The following is an 18,141-nucleotide window of genomic DNA, read 5'->3' as shown; positions in this document are numbered from 1 at the left end:
GTTATTAACTGTCACTTTAAATGAACAGTTTTACCATCGTGCCTGGGTTTCTCTGACTCTGTTTATGCCACCTGTTCATTTTAGTGATTCCTGTGTTCTTCCAGTGTTTTCTTCATAGAAATATAATTCTTACTCATGAATTTTGTGGGCATGGACCTTAATTCTGAATTGCAATATCATGTTTTTTAATAAAAATTACACCTAATCAATCATTTTATTTAGGCTTTTTACATTTGAACTATAGTTCTCTGCATGAAATAACTGTACCAATAATCCAGGTAAAAAAGAGCAAAGTGGTTAATTTATAAAATGCTTAAAGCAGAATTTGTTTTTGTATGCTCTTCTATTGTAGGAATGCATAAGACGTGAAAATGCTTCTGCCTTTTAGCCGGAACGGTTTAAAAGTACTCATTTTCCCCACTTATTCCCTAGAGCATCATAAGAGTTGTATTCCACGATAGACGGCTACAGTATACAGAGCATCAGCAACTCGAAGGGTGGAAGTGGAATCGCCCAGGAGACCGACTTCTTGATTTAGGTACAGTGGCCGTCAGAAGACCTCGGAGGGATGCCAAGGCGTTTTAGCTGTGTCTGTGTTGGCGCCGTGTGCTCTTGGGTGAAGAGTTCCGGAGTGAGCGGGTCCCACGTGCCTTGAGTTGTTTTGTAGTTTGAAAGGTTGACCCTTGAACAACGCAGGGGTTAGGGGCACTGACCACCATGCGGTCAAAAATTTGCACGTAACTAGACTCCCCGAAACTTAACTAACAGCCTTCTGTTGGTCGGAAGCTTTACAGACAATATAAAGTCAGGTAATACGTATTTTGTATGTTATTTGTATTATAAACTGTATTCTTACAGTAAAGGAAGCTAGAGGAAAGAAAATCCTAAAGAAGGGAAAATACATTTACAGTATTTATTGAAGGAATTAGCATGTAAGTGGACCCATGTGGTTCTCCCCCATGTTGTTCGAGGGCCAACTTTAGTTTTTGGTGCTTAAAAGACCCTTAGCCAAGAATTTTATGAGTTCAAAACTAATTAATTCTCAATTGGCACTGTCCATCATATTCTGAATAAAATGATATGGAAACCGTGCTGGAAGAAGTATGATACTCATTAGGTGGGTTTTGGTGTTGAAATAAATGGCCCTGGAGAATGTTGAAGAAAAACGTTCATCTCGGAGGTATAACATTTTTCACTAGAACATAATTATAGTAAGTGGTAAGCTTTTAAACTATTTACAGTGCATGAGTTTCTGTGTAACTCCTTTTTAAAATGCAGATATTCCAATGTCGGTGGGAATCATTGACAAAAGGACAAACCCCAGCCAGTTAAACGCGGTTGAATTTCTGTGGGACCCTGCAAAACGCACATCCGCCTTCATTCAGGTTTGGATTTTTTACATTCCTAGAGGTAATGACGTTACTAGCGTAGCCTTTTATAAGGCCATGGGCAAGACTGAATTCTTCATGCATGATACCACTTTCTTAAAAGCTTATTTGTAAACTGCTTTGTAATGTCTTTTTTTCCCCCTCAAAATGAAGTATTTATTACATTAAGAGGTGGCTTCTAACCTGGGCTATTTTAATAGTAGAAACAGTGATAAATACCGTCTTTTCCCCCTAGCTGTCTATACATAAACAGCATTGACAGTCTCTCATCCAGCATGACTATATGATGGATAGTAGCCACATGTACAACAATGTCTTTTTAAAAATATACACTGTTAAATTGGGGGTTAATCTATTAAATCCATTATTACAAACTAACATATAAAAGCAATCTGACATATAAAACATTATTCAGATGTTACTTAAGTTCTGGTGGTAAGAATAATCAAACTTCCGTTTTTCATAAGATGCATTTCTCTTGAACCAAATCTGCCATTTTAAAGTATGTGATTTAAAAATTGGGTGATTCTTGGTTAAAAAACATTCTAATACTGAGATTTTTCAAACGTCCACAAAAGTAAAAGAACAATAATAATGAATCGTCTGTGTAATTACCACATGGCTTCAAGAGTTAGTAGTTCCTCCCCCTTTGTAAGTTACTGATGGAATACCTTAAAGCAACTCTCAGGCACTTCATTTCAACCATAAATACTCAGTTTGTATCTAAGAGATAAGTTCTTTTAAACATTAGTATTATATGTACAATAAATGGTAATTCTAATACCTGGGATGTTCAGATTTGTAAGTGGCAGAATTAAAACAGCTGGTGAAGTGCCCTTATGTAGAAAAGGCACGTTGCTTAATTGCTGACCAGCCTAAGGAGACTGTGGTTTTTGTAACAGTAAAGAATCTTTGGCATTCTGAATTTTTGTGGCCTGGCAGATATTATCTCTCATAAATCAGTAGTCCCTAGGGACATGGCTCATATTTGTTGAATGGTTTTTCATACTGTTTCTCTAACAGGATAAATAGTTATGTAGTGAACGAAAGTGGTATAAGAGCTGGTTTTGCATCTCAGGCTGTGCACAGTATACTCCAGGGATCAGTTTTAACTTCAAGAGTCACTAGCAGATGGGATGTGTGGCAGTCAGAAATTACCCAAATCTGTTTCCCAATCCTGTGAGGTATCCTAAAGCCATCTTTGTGGTATTAGGAGAGGATGCAGAGCGGTAGGAGATGCCTATTGCACTCAGGACCCTTTGAAGAGTTGGCAAAGAGTTTAAATGCATACAAGTAGGACAGACCGTGGGCTTCCTGGACTGTGGAAGTTCCCCAGGCAAAGTATACCAAGTTGATGTGGGTTGGAACGGCTGTAAGATGATTGACGAGGTAGAGTTGGGGAAATGGCAGTAGAGGGCAAGCAGTGGAAGCTCCGAATGGTGAGGTGAGGGTTGCTGTGGATTGAGTTTAGGCTTAGGACCCTGGGTCTGAGCAGCATACCGTCTGAAGTGGAGGTAGGGGAGGTAGGCAGGAAGCGTCTGTACTGTTGTACTCTTGATGGGAGCAAGTCCTGCCTTAGAGGAGAGACATTGGAATGGGGGATGAGAGCTCCTTCCCAAAAGTTCAGAAAGGCTCAGTTGGATTTGTGAAAGGAAAGCCAGTATTAAAAGTAATCAGAGAAATTCGTATCAGCTACCTGGCTAAGATACAGGAGTTTGTTTTAAAGGATCTGGAATGTAGAGAGGTGGCGGGACATCCAGAGGGAACAAATCAGTGGGTGGTACTTGAACCCTTTCCGAATTCTTTAGGTACACTGCATCAGCACAGAATTTACCCCACGGAAGCACGGGGGTGAAAAGGGAGTGCCTTTTAGGATCCAGGTTGACACCTTTAAGCAGAATGAAAATGGAGAATACACAGACCATCTACACTCAGCTAGCTGCCAAATCAAAGTTTTCAAGGTAAGAGATAGAAACCAAGCTTTCAGTAAATAAAGCCCAGTTTTGCCTGTAAAGTTGTTTGTAACCTGATAGATGAAATAACCTACTTTGTATTTTAGCCTAAAGGTGCAGACCGGAAACAAAAGACTGATCGAGAGAAGATGGAGAAGAGAACTGCTCACGAGAAAGAAAAGTATCAGCCCTCCTATGATACCACAATCCTCACAGAGGTAATGCAGAGCAGCACTTCGGTGTCTGAAGAGAAGCGGAGGTTTGCATAGTCGCACTTCCTAAGGATGAGTTTCGCTACAAAAGGGTTGGGGGAGATTGCGGGGAGGGGATAGATGGACACACGTTCTTTGTGAAATTTGTGGGGGAAATATGTCATTTAAATTCTGGGATTTTAATGGATTAGTTTCCTGGGTGGGATCTTGAATGAAGATGCTGAAATCCCAAACAGGTCTCAGAAACAGACCTTAAAAATCTTGAAGTTGGCAAGAGATTAAGTTGGGGCCTAGAAAGTTTGATTGTCACTGCTGGGGTTTTGCATTTTCTTTAACTTTGAATCCTGCTAGTCATGTGGTTGTTTAATTTGGACTGCAGAGACATAAAACAGGGTGTTAGATCTTTCTTTGTATAATGAAAACACATTGATCCCAATCTTTGGTGTTTGTCCAGATGAGGCTTGAGCCTATAATTGAAGATGCAGTTGAACATGAGCAGAAAAAGTCCAGCAAGCGGACTTTGCCAGCAGACTACGGTGATTCTCTGGCAAAGCGAGGCAGTGTAAGGGACTTCTGCTTCTCTTTTCATTGTGCAAGAACCCTTGTGCAGTGTTAGATATAGGACCTACTTCCACTGAAAAGTAAAGCCAAATTTGTTTTTAATGTCCTTGTCTTGATTTAATTTGCTTTTGTTTAGACTTCCTGCTTTCTGTTTGTTCCTCACTAAGGAAAATTTCCTAAATCTAACACTTTAAAACAAAGTTGACCTTATTGGGTGGTTTTGGAGGGAAAAACGACACTTAGAAATGGGCTCCCTCCCTGTCTCCTTTCCTTCCTCCCTCCCTCCCTCTCTCCTTGTCACAGCACACTTCCTTTAGGAGCACTGACTTAATTGAAAACACATTCTTTAGGAAAGTAGTTATCATTTTCGTGTAATTTAAAAAGGTTTTGCTTCTTCGTGTGTACAACAGATAAGAAAATTTCATGGATATTTAGAGAAATGATGGCAGCAAGCTTAACATCAACATAGGCATTACTTTGTGTCACATTTCCCTGTGGGTTGTATAAGGACGTGTGTCTGTCTGAGCTTTTAAAAGCCCATTTGGCAGCACTGGTAGGAAAAAGTCTTTGCATCAGTGTTTCCTCTTGGCACTGCACTGTGAACATGCACTGCATCGTGCACTTACGCTTCAGGCCAGGTTCCCCCCAACATACAGCCAGGGGATTTTTGGTTGAATGTGAGCTTTGTCAGCTTAAGTGTAGCAAATCCTTACTCTGTGACACCTCTCTTCATCTAACAGTCCAGCTCAGCTGTGTGTCCACAGTAAGTGTAAACACAGCATTAACCCTTTTCTTAAATAACTCATCATCTGTATCAATGGCTGCTCTATTCATCTTTGCGGTGTTCATATCATCAAGGTGCCAGAAATGGAGTTCTTGCTCGTAAACGTGTCTGTGATTATCTGTAGGCTATGCACGTCACGAGCACTCTCACTAGACCTTCATTTCCCGAGCACTGTAAAGGCGTCGAGGCGAAACGGTTTAAATGCTTCTGTATGCACTACTACCGAAAGTGTACTCCTCTGGAGGGATGGGGAGCACACTTGTTGCATTTTCACTGGGCTTTCTGATGCAAGTCAAAGGCTGTGTGGAACTGCTCAGTACTCCTTCCCCAAATGCTGGGTCCTCCAATTTTCTGTTGATCCTCTTCTGATTTCCCAGCCGAAGACTCACAGGTGGTTCTTAAACTTTCGGGGGGAAACCGTGGTAACTCAAATCACTTTTTCCCTCTTATTAAAAACTATTTAATTAAGTGGAATGGGTTCTGCTCATTCATAAAATAATGTATTCAAGCCCAAAGCTACTCTGGAGATGGTAGAATTATCGGTAAATTATTAATGATTCTTAACTCAAGTCTAAAGTATGCAAAACGTCAGCAGTTCATTGGCCTGGGATTTCACATCTTCCTCGTCTGTGTTGGCTGCTGCCCCAAGCTGCATTTGGTTTGCTTAGGATATTGCTAGGGGTGGTTAGAGCTCCTCTTGGAAACCTGTTTTTAAAAAGCAAGGTGCAAATTAATCCCCTAAAGAAGAAAGTCTGCAGCATTGCATGTATTTCTTCAAGTACCTAAAGAGGGAGGCCAGCACTTTTTTTTTTTTTTAACAGTTCTTGGAAAGTCACAGTTGGCTGTCAGTGGAGAAGGGATACCCAGACTTATCTGTCAGGGTTGAAAGGTGCTGTGTGAAATGGTCCCCCATTGAATAGAGGGCTGTTGTTGGTTCCTGAGAGCTGCTGCAGAACAAACCCTTACTCAGGTGTCTGTCGTCTTTGCCTCTGAGCTGCATTTTATTGGCTCAGGTCAGGGCTGCTGATTTCTATAGTCGACGATGGGTCATCATTTTCTAGTCCACCCGAGGAGGGAGTACCTACACCGTGACTGTAAGAGTCCAGGCCAGGCAGCAGTGGAGCGCTCATGGGTTACAGGCGTCTGTAGAAGGACCATGGTCTACTTTGCACCGTTGCCTACTTTCACAGGCAGGGAAGGACAAGGTAGAGGGAACATGGTGAAAATACTCCTCAGTAGGCCTCTACCATCCTGGGTGGAGGCTGCTGGCGAGACCTGTGGAACACAGGCAGGCATGTAGGTCTTGGTGTTTCATTTAGCCAGGCCATTTAAGAACTTGGAACCTGTTATTTTCTAAAAGTAGAGGCTTCCCCATAGAACCAGTTTTCACTGAACACTAGCTTTCTAGTGTTCAGTGAATCAAGTCTCATATTTATGGGCAGGTCCTACATGTCAGCTGTTAACAGCCTTACCTCTCTACTGCTAAAAGAGTCTAGATATGTAAAAGTGGAAATCGGTCTGTCTACGAGGTTTCCGTCAATTTGGTGTCTCTAACATGAAGCTTTTGCTGGCTTCATTTCCTTGGTAGACAGCTGGCAATAATTAACAAAGCAAACTGTGGGAGGCTTGCGTTAAGAGGTTGATATGATTTAGCTGTGTGTGTTCTGCTGCACTGCAGTATTTTGTGTTGGAGAGGAGGGTGTAGCAGGAAGTTCTTCCAGGTAGTAGAGACGACCGTGAGCATGGGACGCTCATAGGTTACTCCATCTGCCAGTTGGCTCACGAGGTCTTGGGTTCCTCAAACTATATATAGGCTAAGGAGGTAATTACTTAATAAGGTGGAAAGGCACACAAGGGCCCTGATTTAAGAAATAGCGTTGTTGTGTGAAACTTATAGTGAAATTAGTATGCTCTGCAGTATGGTTAGCAATGCTGTCCAGCCAGTAAATTTCTCTTTGTGAAAGTTGAGAACAGTACGTTCTGTCATTTTCCCCATTTTTGAAAGTTTACATGTGGGGAGTTGTTAATAATATTAAGATTTGGGATTTCTGTTTTGTTTTTCTCGTATCCTTGCTTTTGACAGGTGTCAGTTCCTTTAAGTTCCTGTAACCATTGGAAAGACTTCATTTCTGTCCTCAAAGTGCTTCATAGTCTCGTAGCTCCTCTGCGTTTTCAGGTTGACAACTGAAAGTTTTCATTATGCATTTAAGTAGGAGCCTTACTGGTGTGGCTCGGTTGGTTGGGCATGACCCCGCAGAGCGAAAGACAGCTGGTTTGATTCCTGGTCAGGGCACATCCTGGGTTGCAGGTTTGGCCCCTTGTCAGGGCGTGTACCACAGGCAGCCCGTCGATGTTTCCTTCCCTCTCCTTCTCCCTCCCTTCCCCTCTCTTTAAAAACAAACAAACAAGTAAAATCTGTAAAAAAGGTGGTAGTTCCAGAGGAGACAGTTCTCTGACAGAGTGGATATTTGCATTTACAACGTGGAAGTTTAGTCTGTGGACCCCAACTCCCGTAGCAGTTTCGACACCCACCGTTGTTAGTTTAAATTCCACGATCAAGCTCTTTCATAAGTCGGAAACGTTACTCTACTTTCTCTTCTTCATTTCATGTTCTCTTTTCCACTCCCCTTAAATAATTTCACCCTATTGTGGCATACTTTTATGCCTGGAAGTCTTTTAATTATCACCCTAATTTTTTATGGCAAATACATATGTTGGCATTTAATTTTTTTAATTTTCTGTGACCATAGGCTAAATCAGTTGAAAAAAATTTTAACTTTATTATTACTGGTGCCAGTTTATCAAAGCAACAAATCATGTAAATTTTGATGAATAATTTTTTAATATAAAATAGAAGTGTTATTGGAAATACATTTTGAATAAGACAGGAGAAAACATAACTAATTATAGGATTTTTTATAGATAAGAGAGATTTTAGATACTTCTCTCTCGGCAGTGAAGAATACACGGAGTGAAGTGACTAGGCTTCCTTTATAGGTCAGGTTTGACGACTTCAACTTGGCACCTCCCCGGCCTGCTCAGCAGCTTTCAGTGTCGGTGTGCCTGTGTGTCTTTGCTCTCTCTCAGGTCAGAATTGTGCCTCGGGCTGAAAAGTATTTTAGTTTACCACGCCCTTCCAGAAAATATAAATAATAAACACACGTGGATAGGTAGATACAGGCAGTACCACACTCAGTTGTATTTTGGTCTGAATCGGTCTCATCTTACTGGGGGACTATTAATCTTAGAGCAATCAAGGAAGCAGGTGGGCACTGTTGAGGCAAAAGGAGCACTAGGTAGGACAGACACTGTCCCTGCCACCATGTGATGTCGGATGTTGCTTATGAGTCCTTTCTTGCCTCTGCTGTTCTTGAACCTTGATAGGCACTTTTTGGAGAATTGATAGAGGGAGGTGAAAAGCTCTTGAAAGCAAATCGTAATAAGTATACATTTAAAATGCCTGCATGAAGTTCTGCTGCTATCATCACTTCCGGTCTTCTCTGGAATTAATTAGTGCCTAGGCACGTACAGCAGAAGGCAGTCTGGTGCATTTCCGTGAGGGTGCTTGATGGGTGTCAGGTGTCTTGTGTTTTATAATCTTGTACTCGGCCAGACTAGAGAGTAACATACAAGTGTTTCTCCCATGTCCTTTAAAAGCATACTATTAATTTATTTTTGTTTGTATCCTTAGTGTTCTCCGTGGCCCGACACCCCCACAGCCTATGTGAATAACAGTCCCTCCGCCGCGCCCACCTTCACGTCCCCACAGCAGAGCACTTGCAGTGTCCCCGACAGGTACCTGCTTTGTGTCATTGTGCACCTGAGGCTGACTGATGCTCGAGCTCCTTTGTTGCCCTCCCTCTCTGTTTATCTGAAGTATGTAGCCATGGGAAATCCGACCCCCCGATTTCAGAGAAAATCCTCCTCACCCGCCTGCCTTCCACCTCCCAGCGCCTTGTGTCTCACACGTTCACCAACTATGGACATTGTAGGGGCGGGGGCGTTTTCAAGATACGTTCTTCATGAGAGAAAAAGAACATTAGTGGGGTTCATGGTTAGAGAAAGGGCAGTGAGATTTAAAGGTGAAACTATGACTTGAATGTGTTAAGATTGCAGTTGTTACAAATGCTCATCATGTCAAACAAGGGTTATTTTCTGCTCCACTCCTTCTCCTTCCTAATAAATACACTATTTGTTTAATAAGTCTTTAAACTTAAAGGAAGGGCTTCCAGTTTCTAAGGACTTACAGTGGTTTTAAAAATGGGAGTGGTAGACTTTGTTTATTCAACTGCCTGGCCTTGACATGCAGCTGAAAGTCCCGTGCCCTCTGGGTGGGAGCAGGAGCGGGCGCCCCACGGGGCTTCCCCGCCACGTGGGGCTTTGCTGAAGGACTGGTGCCAGTCAGGTCAGACCAGGGCCTGCCTGCCTGAGGGAGTCCCGGCCCCGCCCCCCAGCACTGTCACTGTGGGCTGAGGTTTCACATGTGACTCTGAGGGAACACAAACATGCTTTTCCCCGAGGACAAGGAAGAGCTGGTGAGGCAGCTAGTTTTTTCAGTGGTTGCGCTCTAAGAGCAGAAGAAGACTCTTGGACTCAGACAGGGAAGAGTCCAGAAGACCAGACCAGCATGTTGCCGTGTAGGGGGGCTCTTCCCGTTTCAGTCAAGTCCAGCTTCAGCAGTCTTAGAAAGTGATTGGGATAGTAGAGACAAGCTGTGAGTTCACGGACTCACTAGCTGACTGGAGGGTTCCTGAGGCCATGTGTGCCCAGCACTGTTCCCAGTGCCATGATACTTGACAGGCAGATCCCTGCCTGAGAAGCTGAAGTTCCAGGGGGTGAAGGAGGGTGGTCAGCAATCAACACAGTGAACCCGGGCAAAACGCCGAGTACAAGTGCTAAGCAAGCAGTCAGAGCCCGGGACCTGGGAGGTGGCCACGTTCCCTGGGGAAGTGTTTTTCATTTTCCCTTAGTAACAAAAGGATAGCGGTACCTGTTGGTTTCCTTCCTTCTCTTGAATTTCACCCTCTTTAGTCATGGGTAAATGTAATTAATTACAGGGATATCGTTCTCCATTTTGATTTGGGATTATCATTCCACTTCTTACAGCTTACTGTTTCAAGTAGACTTTGTTTGCAGTAACTTTCCATTGTTTATCTTTCTTGGTTTTTCACATTTTTTTCCCAACTAAAATGAGTATCCTTCATTTTCTTATTATCCTGGAGATAATTGGAGCCCCTTTGTTTCACAAGACTTGAGTCTCTCACCAGAACAGATTAGAGAGGCAGCACACACTAGAAAGTCTTCTGTCACAGTATCATCGTCACACTCACCCCGGACCAGCTGCATCAGCGTTCTTACTGCAAGTTTATCTTGCTTCGTCACACAGTGTTTTGTAAATTTACACCCGCACTCAAACAGTAACCATCTTTTCCTTCCCTCTCCCCTCTCCCCAGCAATTCTTCTTCCCCGAATCATCAGGGCGATGGAGTGTCACAGACCTCTAGTGAAGTGAGTATCTTGTTCGTGGACGTGTTGGGTGCTTTCTGGGACCTGCATTTTTAAGGCCCTGGCAGGGGCTCGAGTCATTGTTTGGGTCACTGAATGGTCAGACTTGGAGAGTTTCTGCCTTTTGCTTCAGTGTTCTTTATAACATGCTAAGGACCTGGGGTTTTAATTTTTTGTAAGTGTGAATAGTAGCTTCTGTTATGTTTTGTTAATAGCAACTTCAGCCTTCAGCCACGACCCAGGAAACACAGCAGTGGCTGCTCAAAAACAGGTTTTCTTCCTACACAAGACTGTTTTCCAACTTTTCAGGTATGTTTGTGTATGTGCACACACACGCACTTGCATGTGTGTTTTTGTCTCTGTACTTTTCATTAACCTTATTTTTTTAAATTTTGAAGTAACTAGAGATGTATAAAAAGTTGTCAGAACCCGCCCAGGGACGCCCTGTGTTCCTGTCACCCAGTCCCCCCCAGCGGTAACAGCTCGCGTGGCCCTTGCACACTGTCAGAATCGGGCTGACGTCAGCGTGGTCCGTGCGCCCTCCTTCGTGTATGGGCACGTGCAGTTCTACGCAATTTCTTCAGTTACTAACTTTTTATTTTGAAGGAATTTTTCCCTTGCTCTAAGTTGCAAAGATAGTACAGAGGTGTTCCAGAGTACCCTGCACTCATGTGATTATAGTACAATATCAAAACCATGGAATTGACATTGGCGCACTGTATGTATATAGTTGTGTCATTTATCACACGCACAGATTTGTGTAGCCCCCACCGAAGATTCGGAAATACGCCCCCACAGGGTTTCCCTTACGCAGTCCTACCCACCGCCACCAACCCCTAACCCCCAACAATCTGTTCTCTGTCTCTGTGCTTGCGTCATTTCAAGAGTGTTAATATAAATGGAATCATACAGTATGTGACCTTTTGAGATTGGCTTTTATTTTTAACTCAGCATAATGCCCTTGAGTCTATCCAAGTTGTGTGTATCAATAGTTTGCTGTTCCTCTTTATCGCTATGTAGCATTGCATGGTATGAATGTGCTCAGGTATGGTTTTTATGATACTAAGTATAACCTTGCACAGTTAGCTAAAGGAATATTGAGTGGAATTTTAAAAGGGACCAAGCAAGTGCTTCTTTGGGTGGTGCAGTAGGAAACCTATTTAGAGGGACAGTAATAGATACACCAGGTGGGAGATTTTTCCCAAACATATTTGGCCCCGGGACCCTTTTCCTACAAAACACTAACAGACGCATCTTGAGAACCGCTGGGCCGCTGAGCTTTCCTTTGCCCACAGTGCTGCAGGGCCTTGAAAGCACAGCCTGAGCCTTTGAGGAGGAGGGAACAGAGGCGTGCACATACCCGGCCCAGAGGAAAGCCTGGTCTCACAAAGAGCCTGGCTTCCTTTTGCGTCAGCCACGTACCGCAGTGCTTGTGTGATGATTGGTCATTCACACGTCATTCTTTGTCTCTCAGATTAAAGCACTGGGTTCAAGTCACGCTACCAGCCGCACTTCTATTTGATTAAGTAAAACCTTTTATCTGAAAAACTGGAAATCAAAAAGTTCAGCGTGTGAGAGAGGGCAACACATCTTGAACCCTCATAGAGTAAAGCCCATACAAAAAGCTCTGACCATTGGAACTGGGGGCGGTCCCAGGTTATGCCTGTTACATTAGACTGATCCATCTTTCCATCTAGAGAGTTCTAAGCTCTTTCCACTGTGACTGTGATCCCATGCCTTGGCCACTTGCCTGTAGCTTGTGAGCTTCCCAGTAATAGAAGGGTGAGCAGGAGATTGAGCTCCTGCTCCAAGCCTCCTGACAGGCATCCACATTTCAGGAAGGCTGTGCACACAAGTATCCGTCCAGTTCTGTGGAGGGTTACAGATGCGCACACACCCACCTCCTGCCCCACCGGTGAGCCAGTCCTGTGTTCAGGGGCACAGGAGGCAGGTCATTGGCCACAGCAGAGAGATGAGTGAGCCTTTTTGTTTAACTGACTCCATCAGTGCTCATGCCTCATGGGAAATGTGCCTGTCTGGTCTTCATTGCTCTTACCAGCTATAGTTGTTGGGCTCTCACCTTCAGGCCCTCAAAAATAGAAAGGTAACCCCATTGTCTTGTTACATAGGTAAGTGGATATTTGTCATATGGAAGTCATGCCTGAACCCCAGTTCGGGCATTACTTCTCCCAATAAACTACATCTTGAGTGTTAATAAAAGGGAAAACAAAAGATTGTGGACACCTTTCAAACATAAAGAGTAGACTGAAGAGTGCGATGGACCCCTGGGTAACCATCCCCAGCTTCAAACGTGACCAGCCTGTGCTCGGTCCGACTCTAGCACTCCCTGTACCCCTTTCTGTTGTATTTTACAGCATGTCCAGATAAGTCGTTTACACTTACAAGGGTTTGGTGGGGGGAGTCTTAGGGCACAACGCGCAGTTCTCTGCTGTGCTTTTGTGCCAAAGCTGGCTGCTGTGCCAGTTGTTCCGGAGAGCTTGACTTCACCGCGCATGTGCAGAAAGAGGCCTGCACTTAGGTGTCCTCCCAACTCCTGCGACTTTAGGCAAGTCCCCAGATCTCTGGACTTCATTTCCTCTTTTTTATAAAATGAAAGATTGGACTGGGTGGCCACAAGGAAAATTATCTGGAGTCAGAATCACGTTTGTTCACGCGACCACAACACGGCCAAAATAACGCAGGTGGTGAAACCCTGTGTTGGAGCAGACCGTCCTGTGGGCCCTGCTTGGCGATCCGATTAACCAGCCTCTGGGCTTCTAAGCTCCTTCCTCATACCGGCCATGGAAGAGCCAGCATTTCCTTTGGCTCTGAGAAACTGTGTGTGTATTTGTGTGTGTGTGCACACACTGGAGACCTGTGATGATTTTGAAAGACGTTTAACTGTGTGAAGACAGGTGCCATAAAGCAGCCAGTCCTGTAGCTCCTTTTCCATTGTTTTGAGAAGAATCTGTTTATGCTGTTCTCCAGGTGCCGACTTATTAAAACTGACAAAGGAAGATTTAGTACAAATTTGTGGTGCAGCCGATGGAATTCGGCTCTATAATTCCCTGAAGTCAAGGTAACATACTGTGTTTAAAAGGAACTGTCTTGCTTGAGATAAGAATGTGCCTTTCTTTGTGTGGGGCTGTGGGCAGAATGGGAGTCCACGCTAGGTGGGCGTGTGCCTGTGCGCTGCCGCGCGTCGGCAGCGCCATGCTCACGAGGAGACTGTTTTGTGTACACCTTCAGGGCAGGCCCACATATGATGCAGGCACTGATGAGGGCAGAGGTAGACGGTAAGACGGGTAGCAATGCACATGGGCAGTACTGAGTTCTTGAAGACGACTGGGTTTGTTGCCAAGAAAACAAACTTCTCATTTAGGTGAGCTATACGGAATCTATGGTTTTCAAGGTCATATGGCTGCTACTAAACAGTTATTAAAAATGTAAACCTCTAATTGTGCGTTAAAATGAAAGAACTGTAAACTGTGCTGGCTTTTAGGATTCATTTACTGTCATTGCTATTTCTAGACCTGTGTGAAAATTCCATTAAAATTGAACCTTACTGATTTTAAATTGCTGACTTAATCTTGAAACTTAAATTTACCAGCATCTGACAGACCATCTCAGTGGTTTAGAGTCTGGATCATCAGATTAGACCACCTGTGATAGTTGGTGTGAGGTGTGTGTTTTTATTTTTTATTAGTACATTATTTTGTATAATGAATTAACATTGTAAAGTTCTCGTAAGGAACTAGCGCTTTAGCTTCCTGTAGTGTCATTTGTACATGTGGCGAAGCAGCTTTCTCTCCTGGGCTCATGAGTGGCATCTTGTGATTGCAGGTCGGTTAGGCCCCGCTTAACCATCTACGTCTGCCAGGAGCAGCCGGGCAGCTCAGCGCTGCAGGGGCAGCAGCCGGCTGCAGGCCGCGGAGCTGAGAATGGCAGCGGGACCCCCTACGGTGGGTATGGGGGCATCTCAGCCTCCCATCACTCCCTCTCTGACACTGAGGTACCAGCGGAAGGTCTCAACCAGGGTGTTGAAGGACTCCTGTCCCGTTAGGACGGTCAAGTTGCTGATGCGAGAGTCCCGGTGGCACGGAGCTCTAGGGCCGAGTCCCCTGGGAGCTGGAAGATGGGGGTCTCAGTTATTTCAGCCACACGATAATCTTTTTTTTTTTTTTTTTTTACATGGCCCTCCATGCCAGAAATATTGAACACATAAAAGACTAGCTTAATGCTTTGGGGGTTTTGCAGCCTTAAAAAAAATCCTAGATGCAATGATGAATATGACCTTGGCCTCTTGGCAAGAAAGCAGGAGGGTTTTTCTTCTTCTCCATTTTACTGACTGGGGGAGAAGACTTAAAATGTCACGTGTGTAAAGATGCATCTGTGCATTTGTGGGAAGTGTGTGGACTTCTCTCAGGCAAGCATCTGGCCAGTGCTGTGAGCTCTGCGTGGTGAGTGCTGGCTACATCTTTATCACCTGAGTACTGGGAGGGCCTCATCTTCCTGCAGGTTTTTCTGAATTAGGGCGGAGATAAAAATCCCAGCCCCTCCCCATCCTCCAAATGTGGTCCTTGGGAAGAACAGCAAGTGTATTCTCATTTGTAAAGCGGGTGTGTGATGTGCCCCCCTCTTCCCACATTCTGAAACACAGCAAGGGCGGCGCACACAGCTTTTCAGGGAAAATACAGAATTCAAAGAGGCAGTTACTTGCCCTAATACTAGATAAAGCTCTGAGAAATACTTTGTAGTGCTTTGAATTTTACTAAAAAAAAGCCCCGAGGACAGCATCACTGTTGTGAGCTTCCCCATTTGGTGTCATTTTGACTTCAAAAGCTGTGAATTTTAAGACTATAGATGCTAAGCCTTGGTCTTAGAGGCTCACATTTTAAAGGAACTCTGCATGTATCATCAAGATCCTCTGTGTCATTTACATGTGGTCAGGATTGTAATATTTTGGAAGGTGCCTCCTCAAACATGAGTGTTAGTGGAGGGGTGTGTGAAAATACTGGTGAACTCACCCCTAGATCAGGGTCAACCACCTTTTTCTGTTAAAAGCCACGTTCTGCTGTTGTAGTGTCAGAAGCCGGTGTGTAGACAACATGTAGATGGCAGGTGTGGCTCGGTGCTGTTCACACTTTATTTTTGAGCGAGTGAGGGCAGGGTTTGGTGACCCTGCTCTCCAGCATCTCTACAGTAGTACCCTAATGATAGTTCCAGATTCTAGTACTTTCATATTGTATAATTAGCAAAGGTTTCTGTACTTACACAAGAAAAAAAACCCTTGTTTGGGAAAGCAAATTTGGAGGACTCATATTCCTGATCGATGTCTGGCTTGAACCGGTAGGAACTGAGCTGGGCCCGAGTCAGACCCACTGCAGATACACCTGGCGCTGTGCAGTGGCTGACGCCAGGTTCCACAGTCCAGAAAGGCAGGACACGAGGCAGAACACACCCGGGACTGTGTAAAGTAGCCACAGGCCTCACTGCCACATCCTTAGCTTTCCATGTGCTGTCACTTACACTTTTTAATTGGGGGCTGGGGGGAGATAGCTTTTATCCTTCGGGATGAACTCTCAGTCATATGGTTACTGATCAAAAACTATGAACTTTTTGGGTTTTTAAAAAATATATATATATTGCTAGAATCATGTCTCATTTTTGCTTTCCTCCGGGTATAATTTATATACCATAAATTCTCCCATTGTAATTATATAATTCAGCGATATTTCAGTAAATGTACAGTGTTGCAGCCATTGCCACAATCCAGTTTAGTTCCATTACTCTGGAAAGATCCCCTGGGCACATTTGCAGTCAATTCCTGTTTGTTTTTAATGAAAATGAAAACCTCAAATCCTTTTGTACGGATATTACTGTTACTGTTTATATTTTTAGTACTTTGAAAGATGTGATCTTCCTATAGATCCAGGTGGGAAACAGATAAAAGATTATCGCTAAAGTGCTATTCTTGTATTTTTTATTTCAGTTTATCATGCCATCTACTTGGAAGAAATGGTTGCCTCAGAAGTTGCTCGAAAACTTGCGTTGGTGTTTAATATTCCTTTCCACCAAATTAACCAGGTTTACAGACAGGGTCCCACTGGTATTCACATTCTTGTTAGCGATCAGGTAACTCGAACTGACGTGCCCACTTGCGTTTCCCACTCACGCTGGTTTTCACTTTTATATACCTCGCTGCAGAACTACAGAACAGTTCTGTGGCCTCTTTACAAGTGCTCCTGAAAGTCCTTTCAAACTGTTGGGAATCAAACCTGTAAGGATTGGTCACCAGGAGGTTCAGGGAGTCTAGTGATGCAAGGAATTCAAACCAAGGAGAGCTGTGGCTCACCCCCTCCCCTTTTAATGCAGACACTCCGTGGGGGGACTGCAGGCTAGTGGGGCCTTGGCATTTGGGTGTGTTTTCCTTTTCCCACTATCTGGTGACTAATTTAAAAAACAGTAAGGTTAGAGGTACGGTTTCTTCTTCTGGTGTTCAGTGACAAGTAATAACAGAAGAGCACTTACGCAGTGACTTTTTGTCACGGTGACTATTCAGAGGACCTGGTGGAGATGCTCCCCGGGGACTGTCACGCGTGGGCACTGCCCCGAGCAGCAGGTGTCGGTCTCCGCCGCCGCGCCCCGCGGCCCTTGGTAAAGCCCTGCGCTCTTGTAGTGCTGTGCGGATGTCGACATTTTCCTTTAACTGCCCATTTTAATCTTTTCAAGTCAGTTACAGGACAGCTGGATCCTAACTACATCTGCTTTCTCCTTTCAGATGGTTCAGAACTTTCAAGATGAGAGTTGTTTTTTATTCTCCACAGTGAAAGGTACTTTGAATGTGTGCGTCTCAAAATGCTGGAGTCGTGGAAAACGATGTGTGCCTGTGATCAGCACTCACCTTGTGTTTACTTTTGAAATGCTAGCTTTACTAATTTTAAGAAGAGTTGGAAAAATGAATGCAGAGAATACACACACACCCACACACACGTGTGTGTGTGTGTGTGTTTTAATCCTGACCCAAGGGTGTGATCATCGGTGTTAGAGGAGGGAGAGAGAAACATGGATTGGCTGCCTCCCATACGTGCCGACTGGGGCTCAAACCTGCAGTGTGAGTGTGAGCCGCAACCAGGATTGAACCACAGACGACGCTCCAGCTGAGCACCCAGCCGGGGCTGACCCCGGAGAATATTTCTCATGGTCGTAACAGAAATTAACTAGCCAACAAGGAGGAGAGTCCATCCTTTGAGATGACTGGGGAAGATAATCTCAGTTCATCCAGCCAACTGAGCATCTTTGTCAGACATCACGCTTGTGGTGCTAGGAAAGTCTTACCAAAACAGTCTGTGGAACTCGTACTCCAGTGGAGGAAGCAAGCCTGAACTGGCCAGCAGATGCACACAGTTAGAAATACTTTCAGTGCCACGAAGGAATGGGAAAGCGGGGGCTGTTTATGGATAAGGAGAAGCTGGGTAGGGAGACGTAAACCTGTTGGGGAAGGCCTTTCTGAGGTGGTATCATTGGTGCTGAGGCTTGACGAATGAGAAGGAGGCAGCCATACGAGGGCCATCCCAAAGCCGTGTGTGCAGAAAAAACCATGGCTGCTTAGGAGGTTTAAAAGAAGGCCAGGTAGCTATCACGCAGTGTGAGGTAGGTGAGTAGAGCAAGGTGGAGGCAAGGCAGGGGCTGTTACGCGAGACCTGGTGATGGCAGTGGAAATGCACCGGGAAGCCAAT

At 44.4% G+C, this 18,141-nt stretch overlaps 1 protein-coding gene across 3 annotated transcripts in view; it reads left to right on the top strand.

Annotated features, from left to right (window-relative positions):
* The window catches only part of UBP1 (upstream binding protein 1), a gene marked incomplete at its 5' end in the record, with an annotated part of 57,046 nt that overhangs the window by 34,340 nt on the left and 4,565 nt on the right, over positions 1-18,141 (top strand). Inside the window, 12 exon segments of one of the 3 annotated variants that reach the window (XM_024566249.3) lie at positions 433-538; positions 1,279-1,385; positions 3,197-3,349; positions 3,448-3,558; positions 4,007-4,114; positions 8,589-8,692; positions 10,351-10,405; positions 10,618-10,711; positions 13,391-13,481; positions 14,246-14,364; positions 16,395-16,537; positions 17,184-17,235. In XM_024566249.3, coding sequence (XP_024422017.1) covers positions 433-538; positions 1,279-1,385; positions 3,197-3,349; positions 3,448-3,558; positions 4,007-4,114; positions 8,589-8,692; positions 10,351-10,405; positions 10,618-10,711; positions 13,391-13,481; positions 14,246-14,364; positions 16,395-16,537; positions 17,184-17,235 — 1,243 coding nt within the window. 3 annotated transcript variants of the gene reach the window in all.

This window comes from Desmodus rotundus, chromosome 8 (genome assembly GCF_022682495.2).
Source record: "Desmodus rotundus isolate HL8 chromosome 8, HLdesRot8A.1, whole genome shotgun sequence".
In the NCBI taxonomy this organism is placed as follows: domain Eukaryota; kingdom Metazoa; phylum Chordata; class Mammalia; order Chiroptera; family Phyllostomidae; genus Desmodus; species Desmodus rotundus.
This window is presented reverse-complemented; position numbering and strand designations above follow the sequence as displayed.